This window comes from Natrix helvetica, assembly GCF_964273705.1.
Source record: "Natrix helvetica genome assembly, chromosome: 3".
Taxonomy (NCBI): Eukaryota; Metazoa; Chordata; class Lepidosauria; order Squamata; family Natricidae; genus Natrix; species Natrix helvetica.
The window spans coordinates 146,401,485-146,421,548 of NC_138549.1; the positions used below are offsets into that span (position 1 = coordinate 146,401,485).

Consider the following 20,064-nt stretch of genomic DNA (forward strand, 5'->3'; position numbering starts at 1 on the left):
AATGAGGAAAGGGAACAATATTTAAAACTGACTGGATATAGAATATCATGAGCTGAGACGGCACAGTGTTAAGAGGGCAGCACTGCAGGCTACTTCTGCTGACTGACTGCTGCCAGCAATTTGGCAGTTTGAATCTCACCAGACTCAAGGTTGAATCAACCTTCCATCCTTCCGAGGTGGGTAAAATGAGGACCCAGAGTTTTGGGGGCAATATGCTGACTTTGTAAATCACTTAGAGAAGGCTATAAAGCACTATGAAGTGGTATATAAGTCTAAGTGCTATTGCTATCACAACATTGCATGAACTTTGTTGATAAGAAAATGAAAGAGAGGGAAAAAGAGTGTGTAACTCTAGCTGTCATAGTCATTGTTTGTGCACTATTTTCCCCCAAAATAAGACAGGATCTTATTTTCTTTTGATTCCCGAAATAAGCATTTGGTCTTATTTTCATGGAGGTCTTATTATTTTTGAGGTGCAGGAGGTGGCGAGCGTGGTCACCTCATGGCTGCTGCTGTGTTGCAATATTTTCAGGGAGGGCTTATTTTGGGGGGGAAGGCTTATTGTAGCACATGCACTCAAAAGCCCTATTGGGCTTATTATCTGGGGAGGTTTTATTTTCGGGGAAACGGAGTATTCAGTAATAAAATCTGAATAAAAATATGTTACTAGTTTTTCTGTGTCTGGGAGATGAATTTATTTGTTCATAAGAACAAAAAAGGGTAATTAACACCTTTGTATTGAAGTGAAAATTAAATTGATCCTTACATAGGAAACCCATCTTTTCCAAAATCAGCTATGGTTATTTAATAGGGCAGACATTTAGAGATAAGAACGCCAGGTGAAGATTGTGAGTTCATACTATAACTGACTTTGATTCTGTATGAAAACTGTCTGCCTCATGCAGGAAAGTTACTGATGAAAGTTTCATGCAATGAGAACAGCAGTAATTATTTCACTGGGGCAATTTTCATTGTTCCTATGAATTCCTCTGGCATTTCCTCTAGCTTGAAGGGCTCTTCTGTACACTAAATGTGTCAGAGGAGACTGTGCAGTGATGAAAAATGAAACAGTGATGCAATTTTGCTTTCTCTTTTAAGAAGCAGGGTCTGCAGGGTCATGAATCTGCTTGGTAAGGATGCTTTGCATGTAGCACTGACAAAGTGAAGCATCGGTGCCAATAACATTGAGATGGGAGATACAATTTCAACCTATAATTTCATCCACCAACCCACTCTCTACTTCCCTTTGCATTTCCTAATATTGTACCGCCAAAGAAACTTCTGTCTGCCATCTTGAATTCTTCTTGCATGTCAAAATTGCTTATTTCACAATTGATAACAATTCTAATTTGGATTTTGCAAAATAAAGATAAACATGGCACCACCATACTCTTGTAAATTAAAGGAGGGTTGACACTGGCATTTGGACAAGGTATTACTAGAAATCTGATGAGTCCTATACCCCAGTAAAGAAACACCTCTGAGCCCCAAAAGATATCAATTACGTCTTTTCTATACTGGCATTGGCTTCTGCCTGATGTGTTCAAAGGTGGAAGCAGGGACAAGAAAAAGGCAAAAAAAAGCAGTGCCTTTGTGTCCTTTGTTAATGCATCTTAATAGTGGTACAATTGGGCAAAGGGGACTGGGACTGATAATGACACTCATTCTTTGAAGTAGGTATTATGCAATTCAAAGATTTGCAATGCTCTTTCAGATGTTACTTTTAAAAAAGAATTAGATATTGCATAATTAATATTAGAATTTTTATTTTTTTAATATCAGGATGATGCAGATAATTCACAAAATGCCTAGTGAATGAATGAACATCTGCAATATTGATATGGCCCTTATATCGTAATACTATTCATGATGTAAGGACAAAGGAAAATTAACTTATGGAACATTAAACCATCACATTTTATGCATTTGTATAGAGATTTGTAAGATTTAGAAATGAATAAGCAAATGACAGAACATCAGCTCTACTTCAGAAACAAGAAAAAATAATTCAGAATTCCCAAGGATAAATTTTGAGAGACATTCCAAAGGAACTCTGGAACTCAAGCACCTCACTAGCATAGGATTAATAAATCTTATACATACTCATTACATCTTAACACAATATTTGCCAAGTTCAAAATGAGCGGGTCTGAGTACAAGCCATATGATATAGCATTTCTGCTTCGGAATTTGTTCTAATATGGGAAGTGGTTCTTAAAAAACAAATATGTGTACATTTTGTTATGGCTTCATTACTCTGCAATGATTAATGAAAGGCACAACATGATCCATTTCATGACAATGTAGATGGGCTGCAATTAATCTTTCACCATATAGGTACTAGTAAATGGGTTTCACAGTCTGCTGGGGAGGTATCATTAGTATTGACACAGGAATGAACTCATGTGCAGAAGCATGTCTTCTGTGAAAATATATGAGGCTGAATACACACATCACATTTCCCCATGATTAACTTACCTACAGCTTTTGGAAATAACCCAATTTTCTGGGTTTACTGTAGTGTAAACTAAATATTGCACAATAAATTATACCTAGAGGAACCTATGGGATTAATTCATCTGGCAAGTACTACTTTTGCACTGGGTGATAAAAAGATGGCATTTTCTACTTTATGCAGTTCAAAGTAAACATGTTAAGTTAAGATAGAAATACAATAAATATTATTAGTAGGGGGCCAAAAGTTCATGTGCATAATGCTAAGTCCCCCAAAGGCCTATTTTATTTTATACAATTCTAAATAAATAATAATATTATAAAGAAAAATATATAATATATAACCAATAATAGACTCAGCAGTACATTGTAGGAACTAGCTAGGTAATTGCTCAATTTATGCAGAAATAGTATTCTAGATTGTTAATAGAATGCAGCTAAGTAAACTTAATTATTAGATTTCCTTTGATTTCTTAGTCAAAATGTAATCTGAAATGATGAGGCTCTCATAATGAACATTTTAAGTTACTGAGGTTAGCCAATATTGATATACTATTAAGGGCATAAACAAGAATGGATATTGCTTATTAAAATAAGGGTAAATGCCTATACACCCTAATAATTATTTTTCTTTAAAGGATTTATTTATTTATAATTCAATTTATATGGCCGCCCATTTATGCAGTTAAACTCTGGATGGTGAACAAAATGAAAATATAACCAGTGACGTGCAGCCAGGGGAGGCAGGGGAGGCAGAGCCTCACTGCTCTTATCATGAAAATAAAAATACTCCGGGAAGCCGCGAAAGTGGCTGGGAGAGGCGCACGGCTTGGTTTAGCCTCCCTGGACATCGCAGCAGCAGCCCCAAGTGCACCGATCTCACCATTTTTTGCATCAGGCGAGCCTGGGATCCTTGCAAGGGGAATGGGACCACGTGTGCAGGAGGCTCCTCAGCTCCAGCCTCAGATCAGCGCAGCCGCGGTTCCCTTCATGTTGGCTCAGGAAGGAGGAGAATGGGACCACGTGTGCAGGGGAAGGGTACCACGACTGCGCTGATCTGAGGCTAGCGCTGAGGAGCCTCCTGCACATGTAGTCCCATTCCCCTTGCAAGGATCCCGGGCTCGCCCAATGCAAAAAATGCCTAGTTAACATCATCAGTGCTAGTAGGGAGTGGGGGTGGGGGAAAGGAGGAGAAAGGAGAAATTTCTCTTCTCAGAAATGTCTTCTCAGTGGAGCTGTGGCAGCCTGCCTGTCCCATTCTGACATTTCTGAGAAGAGAAACTTCTCTGGTTGGGCTGCGCCCGTGCGATCGGAACAACCACGCAGTTTGATGACATCATAAGCCTCACCAGCCATAAACCTCACCGCACGTCACTGAATATAACAATCCATTAAACCCCAAAAAGAAACAAACAGAATCCCCCCCCCCATTAAAACCTTAATTCCCACGCAGGGACACCAGAATTCCAGTAACTAAGATTCTCACCCTGAACCATAGAAAAGCCTGGTCTTCAATCTTCTGAAAGGCCAATAAAACTGGGGTTGTCCATATCTTTGGGGAGAGATTATTGTATAGATGTCATGACAGAGAAAGCATGCTTCCAAGGACTCAAAAGGTGACACTGCTTTACTGAGGGAACTCAGAGAAAATCCATTCTTCATATCTGATGGTAGATGTGGAAACCATCAGAGATACTTAATTCTGTAAGTAACTTTAATTCCATTTAGGAATTATAGATGACAATCTACACAGTAATAGCACTTTTAAGCCATGTCATTCACATACCAGTAATTATATATGGTTGAAACCTGATGTGCCCAAAAAGCACATGTGCACTGCATTCTGGACAAACTGAAGTTCCCAAACATTCGTCAAGGACATACCGTTATAGAGCATGTTGCAATAGGGGAGGGAAACCATGAGTAACCATGAACAGTGCCTGTTGATCTAAGAATAGATGCTACTGGTGCACAAGATGCATTTGTGTGAAAGCTATCATGGTCACAGCTGCCACTTTCTCCTCAAGTAGGTTTCACATTGCACAGTAACTTTATTATCTCATTTAGAGTTAATGATGGAAAATCACTTGAGCCAAAACCATTTCTTTCCATCCAAATATTTTCAGCCTTCAGTCCATTACCACATTTGGATGGCCTGGGGCACAGATATTCCACTAAGATATACTGATATTTAACTCCATGCCAACAAATTATTCATCCAGCAGTTTCATATAGATATTAAATAGGAGGGGATAAAGAGTAAAATTCTGAAGTACTCTGCAGCGTGGATCTGAATCTTCCCTTTCCTACCAACACTGACTGGAACCAGCTACAAAGGAAGGAGGAAAAACACCGAAGAATCATGCCCCCTCTCATTTGTCTCCTTTGTAGACTAAAAATTCCCAAATATCTCAATCTTTTCTTACAGTAAAACTGTTCTGATTATCTTAGAGGAAAACTAAGAACTGATTATCCCAGTTATTCTCCTCTTGAAACTTCTCAAATTCCCTTAAATCATTTTTGAGGTGTGCTGACCAGAACTGCACACAACATCATTGATTGATATAAGGGCATTATGATGTTGGCAACTTCTCTTTCGTCATTAATCACTGCTAGCTCTGATCCCATTAACTTATATGAGGAGTTAGGGGTTTTGGTACAAACATGTATCACTTTACCCTTGCTCACAGTAAACGACATCTGGCATTTTGACACACATTCTGCTAATGTGAAGAGATTCCTTTGGAGCTCTTCAAAGTCCTTTATTGGTTTTGCTACTCTGAACAATTTAGTATCCTCAGTAAAGTTAGTGATTTCACTAGTCATGCCCCATTCCAGGCAACATATAAAATATCTTTAAAAAGTATCTTATCTTGGGACACAGCCCCGGAGGACTCCACTAGTTATATTCTTCCATTGTGAGACGCATCAAGAAAAAAAGATAAAATTTAAAGTAGTGAATGTGAGTTCTGATCTGTCATTGTGTTAAGCTGTCTTTTGAGTGACAGAAGCATTTATCTGAAATGCTTACCTTCCACAAAGAAAGCAATTCAAATGCTATTTCTAAAGTCACGACAAGTTGTATCAGTGATAATTCCTGTTCCCTTCCTTGACCAGCTTCTCAGAAACACAACAGAAGCATCTAGAAAAAGTAACTTTCATCATATTAGTGTCAATCCTTTACAGGTCATAGGCTTATGAAATATGAAATTCTGAAGAATTTCACCTGCCAGTTATCATACACAGAGAGTGTATATAACTATATTTTGGTCATTACAGAAATGACAAAGTGAATGGTGAAGAAAGAATTCCCAGATGACTGTCAGAAGAGAAGGCAACCAGTGGGTGCTGAGATAAATGTCATAGAAAAATGATTATGTTAACTGTTTTCATACATGTGCTGCATTTTGCTGACCAACAGTAAAACTAGAATGTAGCATATTAAAAAGTTTTTTAGACAATAAGGAACAGAAGCCTCTCTGAAACCTCCTTAGAACCTAATAAGCACTGGATTTTCAGTTAGATTATTAAATGACTACAATTACGTAACATCTGAGATAAATCTTTAAATTCTGTTCAAATATCTACTTTGATTTCACCTTTGAATCATAGAGTGAGTGCTAAGTCAGTGTTTGACCAGGGAGACAGGATTTGAAATCCCTCAGCGAATATCTTAAAGCATTGAAGTAAATCTAGACCAGCCATCTAGATCTGGCTCTACTTATTTAAAGAGAATGTACTGAGGTAAAATGTAACATCCCTTGGATGAAAGGAAGGGTAACCACAAAATAACTAAATAAATGAAAAAGAACAAGTATTCACAGAGAATCCCAGATCATATTTAAATCCTTTAAAAGATGTGAAATAATTCCTGCTGAACATCCTGAATTTACATGATTGGGACAAGCTGAATAGAATGTTACAAAGACGTCCGCATTCCTCTGGGCAATACCAGGTTCACAAAGTCACAAAGGCAGCAAATCCAACTTTGTATGCTAAAATTGTCTAGGTGACTGGCAATGGGAAACCTTGTGATTTAATGGTAAGCTTCTAACATTATTGCAGTTGTGCAGTGTTCTTTCCATTCATTTCAAAGATTTGACTTGAGAAATTTATCTGCACCTTTAAAAAATATAAAAATGCTATAGCAGCAATTCATGTGGAATTATATTCTTAAAATGCAAGGAGAATCAATGTTTTATTTATTTTCTATATTTGACAGATTCAACATGTAAATGATGACATTTCACAAAATAGTTGATATAGATTTATCCAAATGATTCTATTTGAATCACTCGTTTTAACAACTCTATTACTTTATGCATGAGATTGCAGAGGAACCAAATATATGCTTTGATATATGATATTAAGCATGCAGAAGGTTGCATATAATCCCTGGGTACTCATTTTGCACATATGAAAGTTTCAAAAGAATATTCAACAATATTTTGTCAGAGAGATAAAACTATAAAAGAAACCTAAAACCTAGCCTACAGTATAGCATAGTGAATGTTTTCCCTTAGGAAGTAAACAGTGCTCCCCCAATAGCAAACAATGTGAAACTTCTAGAATGGCATAAATAAAAACATAAAGCTGTAACAATATAAATTTGAGCCACCCTACAATTAGTCACTGCATGGATGATGGACTAGTTCAAAATACTATTAATTTCTACAATTTTTTATTTAATTTCTACATTATTAGAAAAGCAGGATACAAGACTTAAACATTACAGGCCATCTGTAACCAGAGCAAAGACAGTGAGATCATTTTCCAATTCTCAGAGACTGTTTGGACGAGTCCCTGCCATTGTCTTGGCAAGTTTTTTTCAGAAGTGATTTGCTACTTCCTCCTTCCTAGGACTGAGAGAAACTAACTGGTATACTAACTAACTAGCTGGCTTATGCCTAAAGTGGAATGTGAACTCAGTCTCCCCATTTCTAGCCTGATGCTTTTACCGCTACTCCATCTTGATGCTGTGAAGTCACATTAGGCTCCATGGAAAGCAATGGACAACGTAGACTAAGCATTAATGCATGTAGCATTTGTATATATTTTAATATATTTTAATTGTTTTGTTTTAGCTTTAAAAAGCATTTTCATTAAAAAAAAATACTAGCTGTTATGAGCATTTTGTAAATGAAAAGGTGACTTAAAACCTAACCAGATTGTGATTCAACTTAATATCATCATCATCCCCTCCCCTCCCCACACTCAGTTTTCTATTTCCTCTTCTACCAAGTTGAGTGAGTCATTTCAGGAAACCTAAACTGGAAATAATACCTTCTATCCCTGGATTGGCTTCTGAAATTCTAATGCTTTCTGCAGCTAGGCCTCGTACTTGAATGACTGTGTATTTTTTATAAACAAATCTAAAGTAGGGATTGCAAAACAGGTAATAATGGGCTTCACTTTTTGTGCCCTTGAGCTAGAGAATCTATTTGCTGGAATGACACTGTGAATTCTTTAAACAGAACTGGGAGATTGAATCTATCGTTATATTACACCAAATGATATTCATACATTCTTCCTTCCTCTCCCTAGACTGTGAATAGAAGACAAAAGTTAATATTATCCTATTAATAGGGAAATATTAATCCATTCATTAGAGTAATATTAACCTAATGTTATAAACATACTAAGGCTGAACCAGAAGGATAATCACATTTTAGGAAGCAAAATAATTAATTTAAGGAGCAAGGGGAAAAAAAAGGAACATAAATGTTCTTGCCTTTTATTAATTGAGAAAATCGTAAGACTTCTATGAATTCTCTTTTGAGAGAAAATAATATATATGAAATATGATAGCAATCCCCTGTTAAGTGCAAAAAAATATTCTAAAACAGGATTATAGCTCTTAGAGATATAAATATTTGGAAATAAAAATATGAACTTAAACAAACATGTATGATTCCTTTTCAGCTCACATTTTGCTGTTTTTTAAAAGCAAAAAACAAACAAACATTTGATAAGGGAAGCCAGCCAAAAAAAAATCAAAGATATTGTGTCTGCATAATTTAAGGATTAGCAGAGTCCAAAATAATTGAACTCAAATGCTAGGATATCTTTTAAAGCTATGGAAATCAAAATTTAGCAAAGTAATAGTGCAATAAGTACTTTTAAAGGTGGACAATAAAACTGATTCATACATGGCACATGATATCCTGTATGTGAATTCTATGAAAAGCTAGTCTGAACATTGGGAAAAAGCATTTAGTTAATTTTGTTTTAAATTATGCAACTTCCTTAGATTTAATTACCTCTGTTAAAATGTTCAAGTCTGGCCTTATTAATAGATGCAGGCATTTCTTTAAGATGCTGAGGAACTATATGACCAACTATTTTACCCCAAACAATAAGACCAATGCAACAATATTTAATCAAGGTGCTAACATGAACCACAGTTCTAATTTGATCCCTTCAGAAGCACATGGCTGCAGATATTTTTAAGGATCTTACTTTCCTCACTGCTTCTATCTTGATTACAACTGTGAATATGCAAGTGTGCAAACTTATCTTCTTTGGACACTTTCTCAAAATCAGCAGTCTCAATAAAAGGATGCCCAAATAAGAGCAACTTACACAAAAAAAGGAACTAAAGCTATTGAATGTTTCCAAATGAAGATCTCCTAATGCACAGTATTGATTTTCGGGAATGTAAGGGACAATAACAAGAGTCCTTCCTGTATTCATTTTTTTGACCCTATTCAGACAGATGACAGTCATAGACTAGTGGGGGGAAATGAAGTGGGAAGGTTACAAATTATATCTGCACACACAACCGACTCTCTTGTGTTTCTCTATTTTTCTCCCCTTTAAATATGTGGCTGGGGATATTAATAGTGTGGGCATTAATGGTACTCTTTAAAAATAATGAAGTAACACAAAAAAAATCAAGAAAAATATTTTATAAACAAAGAAACAAAATCCTGCTGCTCTGCTGTGCATGCTTAAGGAAATTGTTATATCTAGGTACTTACAAGTAATAGGAGTAGGAATATGCATTTCTTCTAAATATGCAGTCAGATGAAGGAAATGTCCAATAGTGGGGAAGAAGGAAAAAAGCATAATTAGACTTCATATCAAGGATTTTAAGTTTGAACTGTACATAGTATTGCAGAGCTGACTCTACTACCAAATTTGCTTTCATCTCCTATAGTTATTGAATAATGGTCTAAGGTCTGGTTGCTACTTTCCTCAAACAGGAATGTTTGCATGTGACAAATACAACTGCTACTCATGTTTTGTATAGTCCTGGGCAAGTCAGTTCACAATGCTTTGAGTTCCTAACCAAACAATAACAATACCTACCAATTGTTTTAAGCCTGTTTAGGCATGAAGAAGAACACAAGTTTAGAGGTAACTGAGGTCTAAATTTAAGAATGAAAAATTCATAAGCAAGCTTTTATGGGATTGAAGAAGGGGGTATTTTGTGATTCTGGCAGCAACAATGGTTGCATTCCATGCATCCATTTTTGCCATCTAACCACTAGATGCTAGTTTACAGAATAATCAGTAAATATTTTAATTTGACAATCTCAGAATGCCCCAAAAGAGCCAAATCACACTGCAGAAAAGTCAATCACATTTAACCATATGACATTATTTGAAGCTAAATAAATAGAAGAGAAAAGTTATCTTATATCAGGGGTGTCAAACTCGCAGTCCCTTGGCCATATGCATCGTGCGCTGGCCACGCCTACCCATAGTTTAGCGACAGGGGGAAAAGTTGTGATATGTCACATAATGACAATGTGATGCTATGAGTTTGACACCTCCTGTCTTAGATGAAGAAAGAAAGCAGGGAGAGCAGTACGGTGACTAAAAGCAGAAAGAAGAACAATCACACAGTGAGACTAGACTTACTACATGAATAAACAATTTGCAAGGCTGCCCCAAAAATAATCAAGGGAAGGAGCAATGTGGAAACAGCAAGACAAAGTTATGAATTATTTGGCTGAGCTCTACTAAGTACAAGTTGATAATTCATTTCCTATATATTCTAATAATGGAATTGCTTTTGCATATGAAAATATAATAAATAAACTCTGCACTTCATAACTCATAATTATATATTCTAGATATAAATGCCACCTCTATAAGCAAGCTGATGTAGACTAATTTGCTAGGAAGAGTATTGTCTTGGCAAAGATTCAAACAATGTCAAACACACTTGTAACTAGTAATGTACACATACATATTTAATCTGGATGCTTGTAAATCTAGGATTGTCGATTAAACCTGAATTGCCATGCATTATGAACATACATGCAAACACATCTTATATAATTGCACAGAATCTCCCACTGGTAAATCAGCTCCTTTGAGCATTGAAATAACCATTCGATGTTCTCTCAAGCTACCTATGAGCCATACAAAGCAGCTATATAACATAGGTTTTGTCAAACCTCTAGAAAGCACATGCATAGTTTAAGTTAGTAAATTGTGTCATACCAGGACATAATCTGGAAAACATGATTTGATTTCTTCCTGTCTGGAGTGTATTTTATTTGAAATGTATATGAATAAGGCTTGCAGTTGTGCATAAGCACTTTGGAATCACACACATGTTCACAGTCAATGCACACAGTGCATACTAAATTATCTGCTTTAGAAATAATAACTTTCAAATACTCCTAGCATTCAATTTCTTCCCCTGCTGATGATATATCATGTTCTTCCCACTTAGTCATTAACCTCCTGAAGTTCATCCATTCATATTGCAATGTGTTACACCTCAAAGGCACCTTGTAAAACAAGGAACAAGTTGTTCTCTTTTGACAAATGTGTCACATACTATTACAGACAACAGACAAAAGCTAAAATTGTACAGTGAGCTATACTTAATATTTTAACAGATTTAAAATATCACTGTAGTTTCAAGAGGTAGTTCTTGAATATCAGAAATTGTCACCTAAAACATCTTTTAAACCAATCAACCACTGCTCTAAAGACAAAGCTTTATACATTTTTTTCAGCTAAACAAGTGATAGGATTTCTCAGCAGATTAATTTAGCTCTGCTGTCTATTCCATCTTCCTATATCCAATTTAACTAAGACGATTTGTAAAACTAAGTCACAAGGAGGAAAACATAGGCACAGTTTTTGGTTCCTTTGCATCCTTTCTATTTTCCATGTTATCCGTATGCACATGTACAGGAACAGTGGAAATCACCATATTAATTATGTTTTAAGATATACAATTCATTACTGCAAGTGCCACAAGAAAAGGATTTTTGAAATTACTATTAGTTTGCCAACAGTCTTAATTTCCTACTAAGAATATATAGGGCCCAGGAAAAAAAAATGTCTCAAACTTCAGTGTATATTGGAATGAACAATATCATTTTCTCCAACTCCAACAGAGAGAACCATACAAATGGGAACATAGCACAGAGGGGATTCTTAACTTCTGAAAACAAATATTCTATAGCAGAGATGACAAAATAAATGACTTACACACGAAGTCTTCAAAGCCTTTACACATACAGCATGAACCCTGCCCTACAGCTTTGGGGATTAAACTTAAATTTATAGCAACCCACCACAATGAGGTTTTAGCAAGCAAAGCTACAACTGCATCATCTCCACAAGTTAAACAAACAAGTGAGTGTTCAGTGTACCATGATTCAAATTTATTAAATATTTAAATATAAATATTTATATATCTATACTGCTAGGTTGTTTAAAGACTCCTTTTTTTCCATTCACATTCCACTGAATCCTTAAAAACTCCAGTTCCATGTTCATTATGTTATGGTACCAATATATGAATTAATAGCTTGAATATTTATGTTTCAATTACTTATACATGAAATGGAATTTTAAGCACATTTGGTATCTCATTGCCTACATGTTTCATTCATTCTGATTGATTACAGAGTTCATCCTACTGATTAGTTCCATTTCAATCCATGAGACATTGGTGATGACTAACTGAGATCCAATGATTTCAATGGGAGCTTTTAAGTGTAGAATCACTTGATAATACAAAAATTTCATTTCTCATTTGGCTGCTATAAAAATGAGCCAACTTCCATAATACTGGATAAATTCAAAAAAGGTCTTGAAAATTGTGTAGAAATGTTATGTACAACACCTCTGCATGGAGGGATGCATTATTTATTTCATTCATAATAAACTTAAAAATCAGAAAGTTTGCTCTCCACTATTCTATCAAACAAAATGCTGCTGGATTCATATTAACTATTCAAGTAAATTTCCAGTCTATGAATTTTATTGCTTTCTCGATGCTTCCAAATTTGAATTGCTTGCTATTGCATACAAAACTACTTGTTTACCTAGTTGAAGGAAGGGTTCATCTAAATATGTACCCTGGAAACTATTATCTTTGACTGTGGAATCTACAAAAGGAAGATTGCCTAGAATAGACCAGGATGAAAATGTTCTCATAACAGTTATTCAAAGTACTGATAGGGAAGACATTATTTTTCCTTTTCCTCTCCTTGTTCTAAATCCTTAATTTCTAAACTCCCACTGTGATTATTGAGATTTTGGGTACACTTTGTACCTAATTTTTTGTCATTCTACTTCTATCTTCTCTCTTAAAAGTACATAGACTCCTCTCTATATTTTTATTTCAATGATTAACATATTTTGTATGGACTTGAATTGCTGCATGTGCTGGTTGGTATTTTTTAAAATAAACAATGGTTAAATAATTGCTTCTTTTTTTAAAACTTTGTGACCTACTACATGTTTTGAAAATATCATTGATGGATGTGAGTCTCACTACAGAAATGCAAAAGCTGTTCACGATTTGTCAGATTTCAGATCTGGTTACAAACAAGAACCTGAATTTGGAATTTCTAGAAACTTGATTGGTTTCCCATCAAATACACATAGATTTTGACAACGAATGAGATGGTAAGAGGTTTTATTGAGATTTGTTAGGTTATTAGGTTATGGAATCTAAAGAGAACAAGGCAGGAATATAAGACATCAAATGGTTATTGCTTTTATTAGAAAAATAGCCCTTCCCCCCAAATATATACAATGTTTAAAGTTTTAGTACCAACTAAATGCCTTTAAAAAGAGAAAAAGAAGGAGAAGTGCATCTTTGCTTTACTGAAACAAAGATAAGATGTTAGATAAGGAAGAAATATCATTTTCATTTTTTCCTTTGTACATACATACATAAAATTAAAATACATATCTATCCTATTACTTTCTCAATATTTTTTAAAAGTCTCTTAACGAAGGTTTGGCCACAACAGTATGTATTTATTTGTTTTATTTGTTAAATTTATTTGCTTTATCTTGCAAAGGGGCTATACTTCTTTATTCCATCTTCTCACAGTTCTTATAATGAGCACCTCCTCTTCCTAATGAAACTATTCACTCTTGGAAAAACAAAAAAACAAAAATAAAGCATTTTAAATAGGTATATTTAAGACACTCCCTCCACCACCTTCCTTTTCTTGTTTCTTCCATTTCCATTTCCAAGTCAAAGAGTACTGTATACTCTGTATAAAATCATCCAACTTTCTGTCCATGTGCTCATTGCACTTTTCATGTTATGTGAATATGTTTGAATAGGGACTAATTCAAATTCTACGCATAGTAAAAGAATAATAATAACAATGAACATTCTAAAGATTCACAGTGGACTCTCATCACAGACTCCACAAATCAAAATTTTGGAGAGTAGTTTCTAGTTCCAGCTTACTAATAGACACAAGATTAACCTATGGTCCTGATGAAATTGAGCAAATGTAATATCAAACAATGGGGATTAAAATACCAATGGCACCATAGGTCATTTAATCTTTAACATCAAAAGAATTTTCTGCACTATTTATATACAGATGGAAGCTTTTTTCCTCTTTGAGATTCACAAACTAGAATAAAATGATCCAAATAATCTTCCATGGTATTCATGGGAGTTGTTTGGAAAATAATACATTAAATCAGTTCAGTTCCAGGCACCTATATGCTTAAGGAAAGACATTAAAGCCATTATTGAATTTGGGAAAATATTCCAAATACATAAAAAGTGATTTGATTCTGAATGATTGGAAAATACACATTTCAACAACTATTTGCTTAATGTCCTAATGATAAGCACCTTGCATTGATCCTATTTTAGTGATTGATTATATCATTTTTGACTCATGGCAACCACAGAGATATGTTTTAATATCTTCTTGCAATAGAAGAGATAGATATGAATATAATATGATTTGATCAATGGAGCAGCAGAAAGAGAAATACAAGGAATCTGGACTATTACAAGGAAGAACATTTAGTATTGAAATGTAAAACATGTTTTTTTTTAGATTCTAAGTTTCCTTTCCTTGCTACATGTCTAGTAATAAATTCTTATTTGCTGAAACTTGTCTCACTGCTATCTGTGTGTGAAACTAATCTATTCTTAAAGGTTCCAGCATTTATTTTAATAGATTAAGGCAATTTGTGGATTTATTCAATAGCACATTCATTCATTAGTATTTAAAATGAAAGGGTGATTATCCCCATAGAAGGGAGTTTATAGACGAGCTAAAAGCTGCTGTCCTACTTTCTACTTTTTACCCTTTTTATGCAACTAATCTTCAATTTAAAAAGTAAAAATGCTTCTTATGTTTGAGTAGACAAAAGAAAGAGGTTTTGTTCATACAGCTTGTATGACAGGCTATGTGACCAGAGAAAACTATGTGGCGACATAGTCAGTGCAAGAAGTCTTAGGATAGAAGCCCCTATTTTCAGAGGCCAGCATTCTGGAACCATACTAAACAGAAAGAAGGAAGGAAGGAAAGAAAGAAAGAATGAAAGAAAGAAACCCCTAAACACTAGGGGAAATTTTAAAAAAGGATGGTAGTTGGTAAATTGTAAATTCAGACATAGAGAATAAAAAAAATTAAATCCTGCCTTCATTTACCTCTAACATCAATGTTTAGATTTTTCCAGGTACACCTAATTAAAAATTATAGCAATAATTATCAGACTGAAAAAAGTAGACTGCTAACAGAACAGGATTAATACACAATTTGATTAGAATGTAGCACTAGTTTCCCTTTCTGAAATATTTTGGTGAGGGAAGAATGTGTAAGAAATAGTGTGCTTCTATCTTTTGAACCTGAAACCAATAGATAAACAGAGAAAGAAGGATCTTTTAAAAACATGATAGATCTTTGGCATAGGACATAGGTAGTCCTCAATTTCAACCATAATTGGGACCCAAATTTCCATTGTAAATCTGTATAGTTGTAAAACGAGTCATCAGATGATCCATTTTATGATAATTTTTACTAAGTTATTAAGCAAATCTAGCTTCCCCCATTAACGTTGATTGTTGGAAGCCAGCAGAGAAGTTTTCAAATTGTGATCACATAACCTCAAGATATAGCCATTGTAAATGTGAGCCAGTTGCCAAGCACTCTAATTTTGATCATGTACCAAAAGTGGTGTGATGGTCACAACTTCGAGGATTTGTTGCAAGTCATTTTCAGTAAGACCGTTGTACATTTGTTCCATCATTGAATGAATGGTCACATATCATAGCTATATTCAGTGCGAAGGCTATTACTGGCTATTTAACTGAAGCATGTAGAACAGCAAAATACTAATATTGTGAGGCTTGAGTGTAGTCGAATGAATCTGAGGTGCTTATATTCAACATGAATCACTTTAATTAAACTTCTCAAAAGAATCTCAGTTTGATTTTGTGTTTATGTCACTTAGATAAAATCTTTTGACTACTTGTCCATCTTTAATTTCGAAATCACTTCAATTCTGGGCATTTTTGTTGCTATTTAATTCCAAAATGTTTTCTCTCTACCTAGCTCTGCCCTGCTATCACTCTCCCTTTTGGTTAACAAAATGCATCAAGAAAATTAAATGAATTGTGTCTGTTGCTAATCAGCCATAATGCCTTAGGCTGTGAGCAGATGCCACTCTGATATCTGAAGGTAATGCCTCAAGTTTGTCTAATTAAATTACTATTTTCTGCCTCATTACTTTAAAAGACAAGAGAATCTTGTCCTTGTTGCTCGGTGGGCTGAAAGACTACTCATTTTCTTGAAGGCTGAATTATTGTTTTTGTACTATCCATCTTATTATTTGTTTATTAATTATTTGTGAGTACTGGGTTTTTGAAGACTCCGTTTCATTATTCCTCAGATATTCCAGCTCACCAATGTTTTTTTAATTTGCTTCTCATTTCAAAGCACGGTATATATATATTTTTTGCAAAGCATATGTCTCTCAATATGACAATACTTTCCACTGTGATCCAATTATTGTACAACTTCTGACCTACTTGATTAGATGAAGGCTTAAAAGTAACTTCAGGGCACCAACAGATTTTGTTGACAAGATAGTCCTGTTTAATGTCTATTTCTAGCTTGCTTCTATTTTGTAAGTGACAAAAGACAATTGAACCAAAATCCTCTTCGTTAAAGCTAGTGGGCCCCTATTGCTGTTTTCTTAATTATTGTTTGAAAATTGACTGTATACAAGATTATAAAACCCCCCAAATGTCTTTGTATAGACATACTAAAAGTCTTAACATGGTATATATTAAATTCCTGGGTGCAAATTTTACCTTTCTGGCAATCCTTCATCTTCGAAATTGGTTTGTTACATATGCTAACTACTATCCTGGTCATAAATCACTACGAGGAAAACAGAACCCTCACAGAAAAAAATAATAATTTAAACCGGAGCATTGGGAGTCAATTAGTAAAACAAGAGTAAGTTTATACTGTACATGGTCCTTTTCTGTCTAGATACAAATCTGTTAAGAACAAGCAGTCAGGCAAATTATTTTCAATGTTTTTTGATCCATTAATTGCTCTTTCAGCTGATCTATCCTTAGGATCTTTGCCTTTACTTTGGAGCAGTTTTCCCTCCCCACAATAATTTAAGGTGAATCTGCCTCCTATTAACTTAAATCCATTATTCTTTCTCCTGTATTCAGAAATGAACGGACATCAATATTATACTTTCCACATGACACACTTTCAAATATAACAACAATGCAATCATATTCTCTATATCCCTCTAGCTAAACATAGCTATAAGTACTTTAAACTCATTTATATAATTCAGTTCCTAGCCCCCTGGTTATCTTCATTGGTTTTCCAGGAAAAACTCCCAATTTCTCTAAATCTTTCTCCCAGTGTGTCATCTAGAACTGGAACCAATATTAATAAATTTATATGCAGAATTATCTTTGCATACAAGATCTTTAATATTTTCATATGTCACTAGGTTTACTATGGAATATATCAACATGAAGCATATGGTTCAGCATGTCTGTGATAATATTACCATAATTACCTGAAATTGCTATTGTTTTATTTGCCATATTTCTATAAATTGTAGTTTATACCACACAAACATTTTTGTTATACAAACTTTGTTCTAATCTGGTTACACTTAGTGAAAAGATAAATAATTGTAGGAAGAAAACATATAAATTACTTTTACCTCTTCCATTCCAGAATTATTTGATTAAATTTCATATAAGTATACTTTAAAACAATTAGATGATAAATAGCAGCATAGTTTGGTTTGATTTATTTGGATTTATATGCCGCCCTTCTCCAAAAGGACTCAGGGCGGCGTACAACATTAAAAAACACACACCCCAAAAGTTAAAAAGCATAGTGAAATGTAATTAATATTCAAGCACAATGGTTACTCATAACCATGTATAAATAAAGGCAGAATGTAGTTCTATACAAAATCATTCATTTATAAAATACATGCATTATTTTTACTGTAGTTACTGCTTCAATTATATTTTATTGGAATATAGTGAAGAGAACAGCTAGTCTATAAGCAAATGCCCGCAAATTTAGCATAGTTGTATAAAATTCGCTAGTTTGCTTCCATTTAATGCAAGAAGCTACAGATGAACACATCACTGAAGTTCAAACTGTTTTCAATCTAAGAGCAAATGTCTCATTTTGAAGAGCTTTGTGTGCAAACCACTTTATGTCAAGTTTAAAATTTGATTGTCAAATAGCTGGTTCAGACATTAAATAATGTTTGAATTAAAAATGAAACAATTCAAAATTTTAAGTTGTTCAAATTCAGTCATTTTATATACACCTAAAGAATGCTACCCCCCCCCCATTTTCAACAAGAGAAACTGCAAAATAGATGGAAAAGTGCATAGTATTTAATTCATTGAACTGAATTTAAATTCAAGCGCAAAAAATGTATGCAGGATATATTTATAAAGAGTTCTAATGCTCATGCATAGGCTATATTTATACATTGCTGCTTGTAAGCATCCTCGGGATTTATAGAAACAAATGGGCACTGGTGTTTAGAATAGGAGAATTTGTTTTATGCATGCTTTTTGATGGACTGCTTGTCTTTGCTATAACATAGATTTAACTTTAAGAAATTTTTTTAACAAACAGGAAAAATGTATTAAACAGGCTCCTTCTCCCCATACCATTTATTGTAGAAAATACAATAAATTATACTTATATATAATTACAGCACATATATAGAAAGCTGTACTGTAGTTCTAAACTTAAAGGAGTTCAGTTAAACACAACTAAAAAAAGAAAAACAAATCTCCTGGTATGAGTAGATCCCCATGTCTATCATAGACTCTATGGGTTTCTTTAACTATGCTGAAATATAAGTAATTTTTGAATATAATCAATACAAAAATGCTTCGTTGATGCTAGAAACTGCCAAGTTAATTGAATGACTAAATCACAATATGTAGTAGGCATGGTGATCATAAAATGAGAGCAAGGAAACTCAGCATGCCATGCTGGTTCAAAGTGTGATAGCTAGTGGCTCACATAGAAAGCATATACAGATGCAAAAAATGGCCTATTTCAAAACTTGTTTTTTTTTTAATACATGCCAGCAACAACTTTGTAAAGTGGTGGTCATATGAACCGAAACAAATCCTTCATACAACCCTTCTTTCTCAAGCAAATTTTAATAAGTTTGTCCATCTGAGTGGATGGTCCATAGGAAATGGTTGAGATAGAACATGCATAGTCAAGCCACACTTAGCAGATTAATAATCACCTTGGATCTACTGCACCGCTCCTTCAAAAAAGAATAGAAAGGGAGTTTTTGGAAGCAACCACACATTTCATAGCTTGTAATAACAATAGCAGACAAGCAACATGGTAACACATGAAATGCACATGTATCAGTCTCCAAGTACACACATACACACACCCAACATATACAATTTGAATATAGTGCTCTTCTAATGAATTATTCCAGTTTGAAAAATGCAAACATGTAATGTTAATAAAATTATGTACACAGTTGTACACCGTTGAATATCCGAGGGCGTGGAAATATAATCAACCTGTGAGAAACTACTTTTTTTGTAGCTAAGTGAAATGACTTGCTCAGGTAATACAAGATGCCTGAATTAATCAGAAATGTATATTATTATTGGAATAATATTTTAGTAATTATATCTTCAACCAAAGAATCTTGGGAAGTATAATTTAGTGAAAATTTGTACATTTTGTTATAGCTGACTTTTTTCTTTCCCAGATTGGCAGAGTTACAAATCCCAGACTTTTCTGGGAGAAAGAATGAGTTTATAAACAACAAAAATCTATATTATGGATATGACAACATGTATTGAGAACT

At 34.4% G+C, this 20,064-nt stretch overlaps 1 protein-coding gene across 1 annotated transcript in view; it reads right to left on the reverse strand.

Moving 5' to 3' along the window:
• PTPRT (protein tyrosine phosphatase receptor type T) overlaps positions 1-20,064 on the reverse strand; it is a 703,069-nt gene that overhangs the window by 75,944 nt on the left and 607,061 nt on the right. Inside the window, exon 16 of the mRNA XM_081949356.1 lies at positions 9,435-9,464. Coding sequence (XP_081805482.1) covers positions 9,435-9,464 — 30 coding nt within the window. The remainder of the gene's footprint in view (positions 1-9,434; positions 9,465-20,064) is intronic.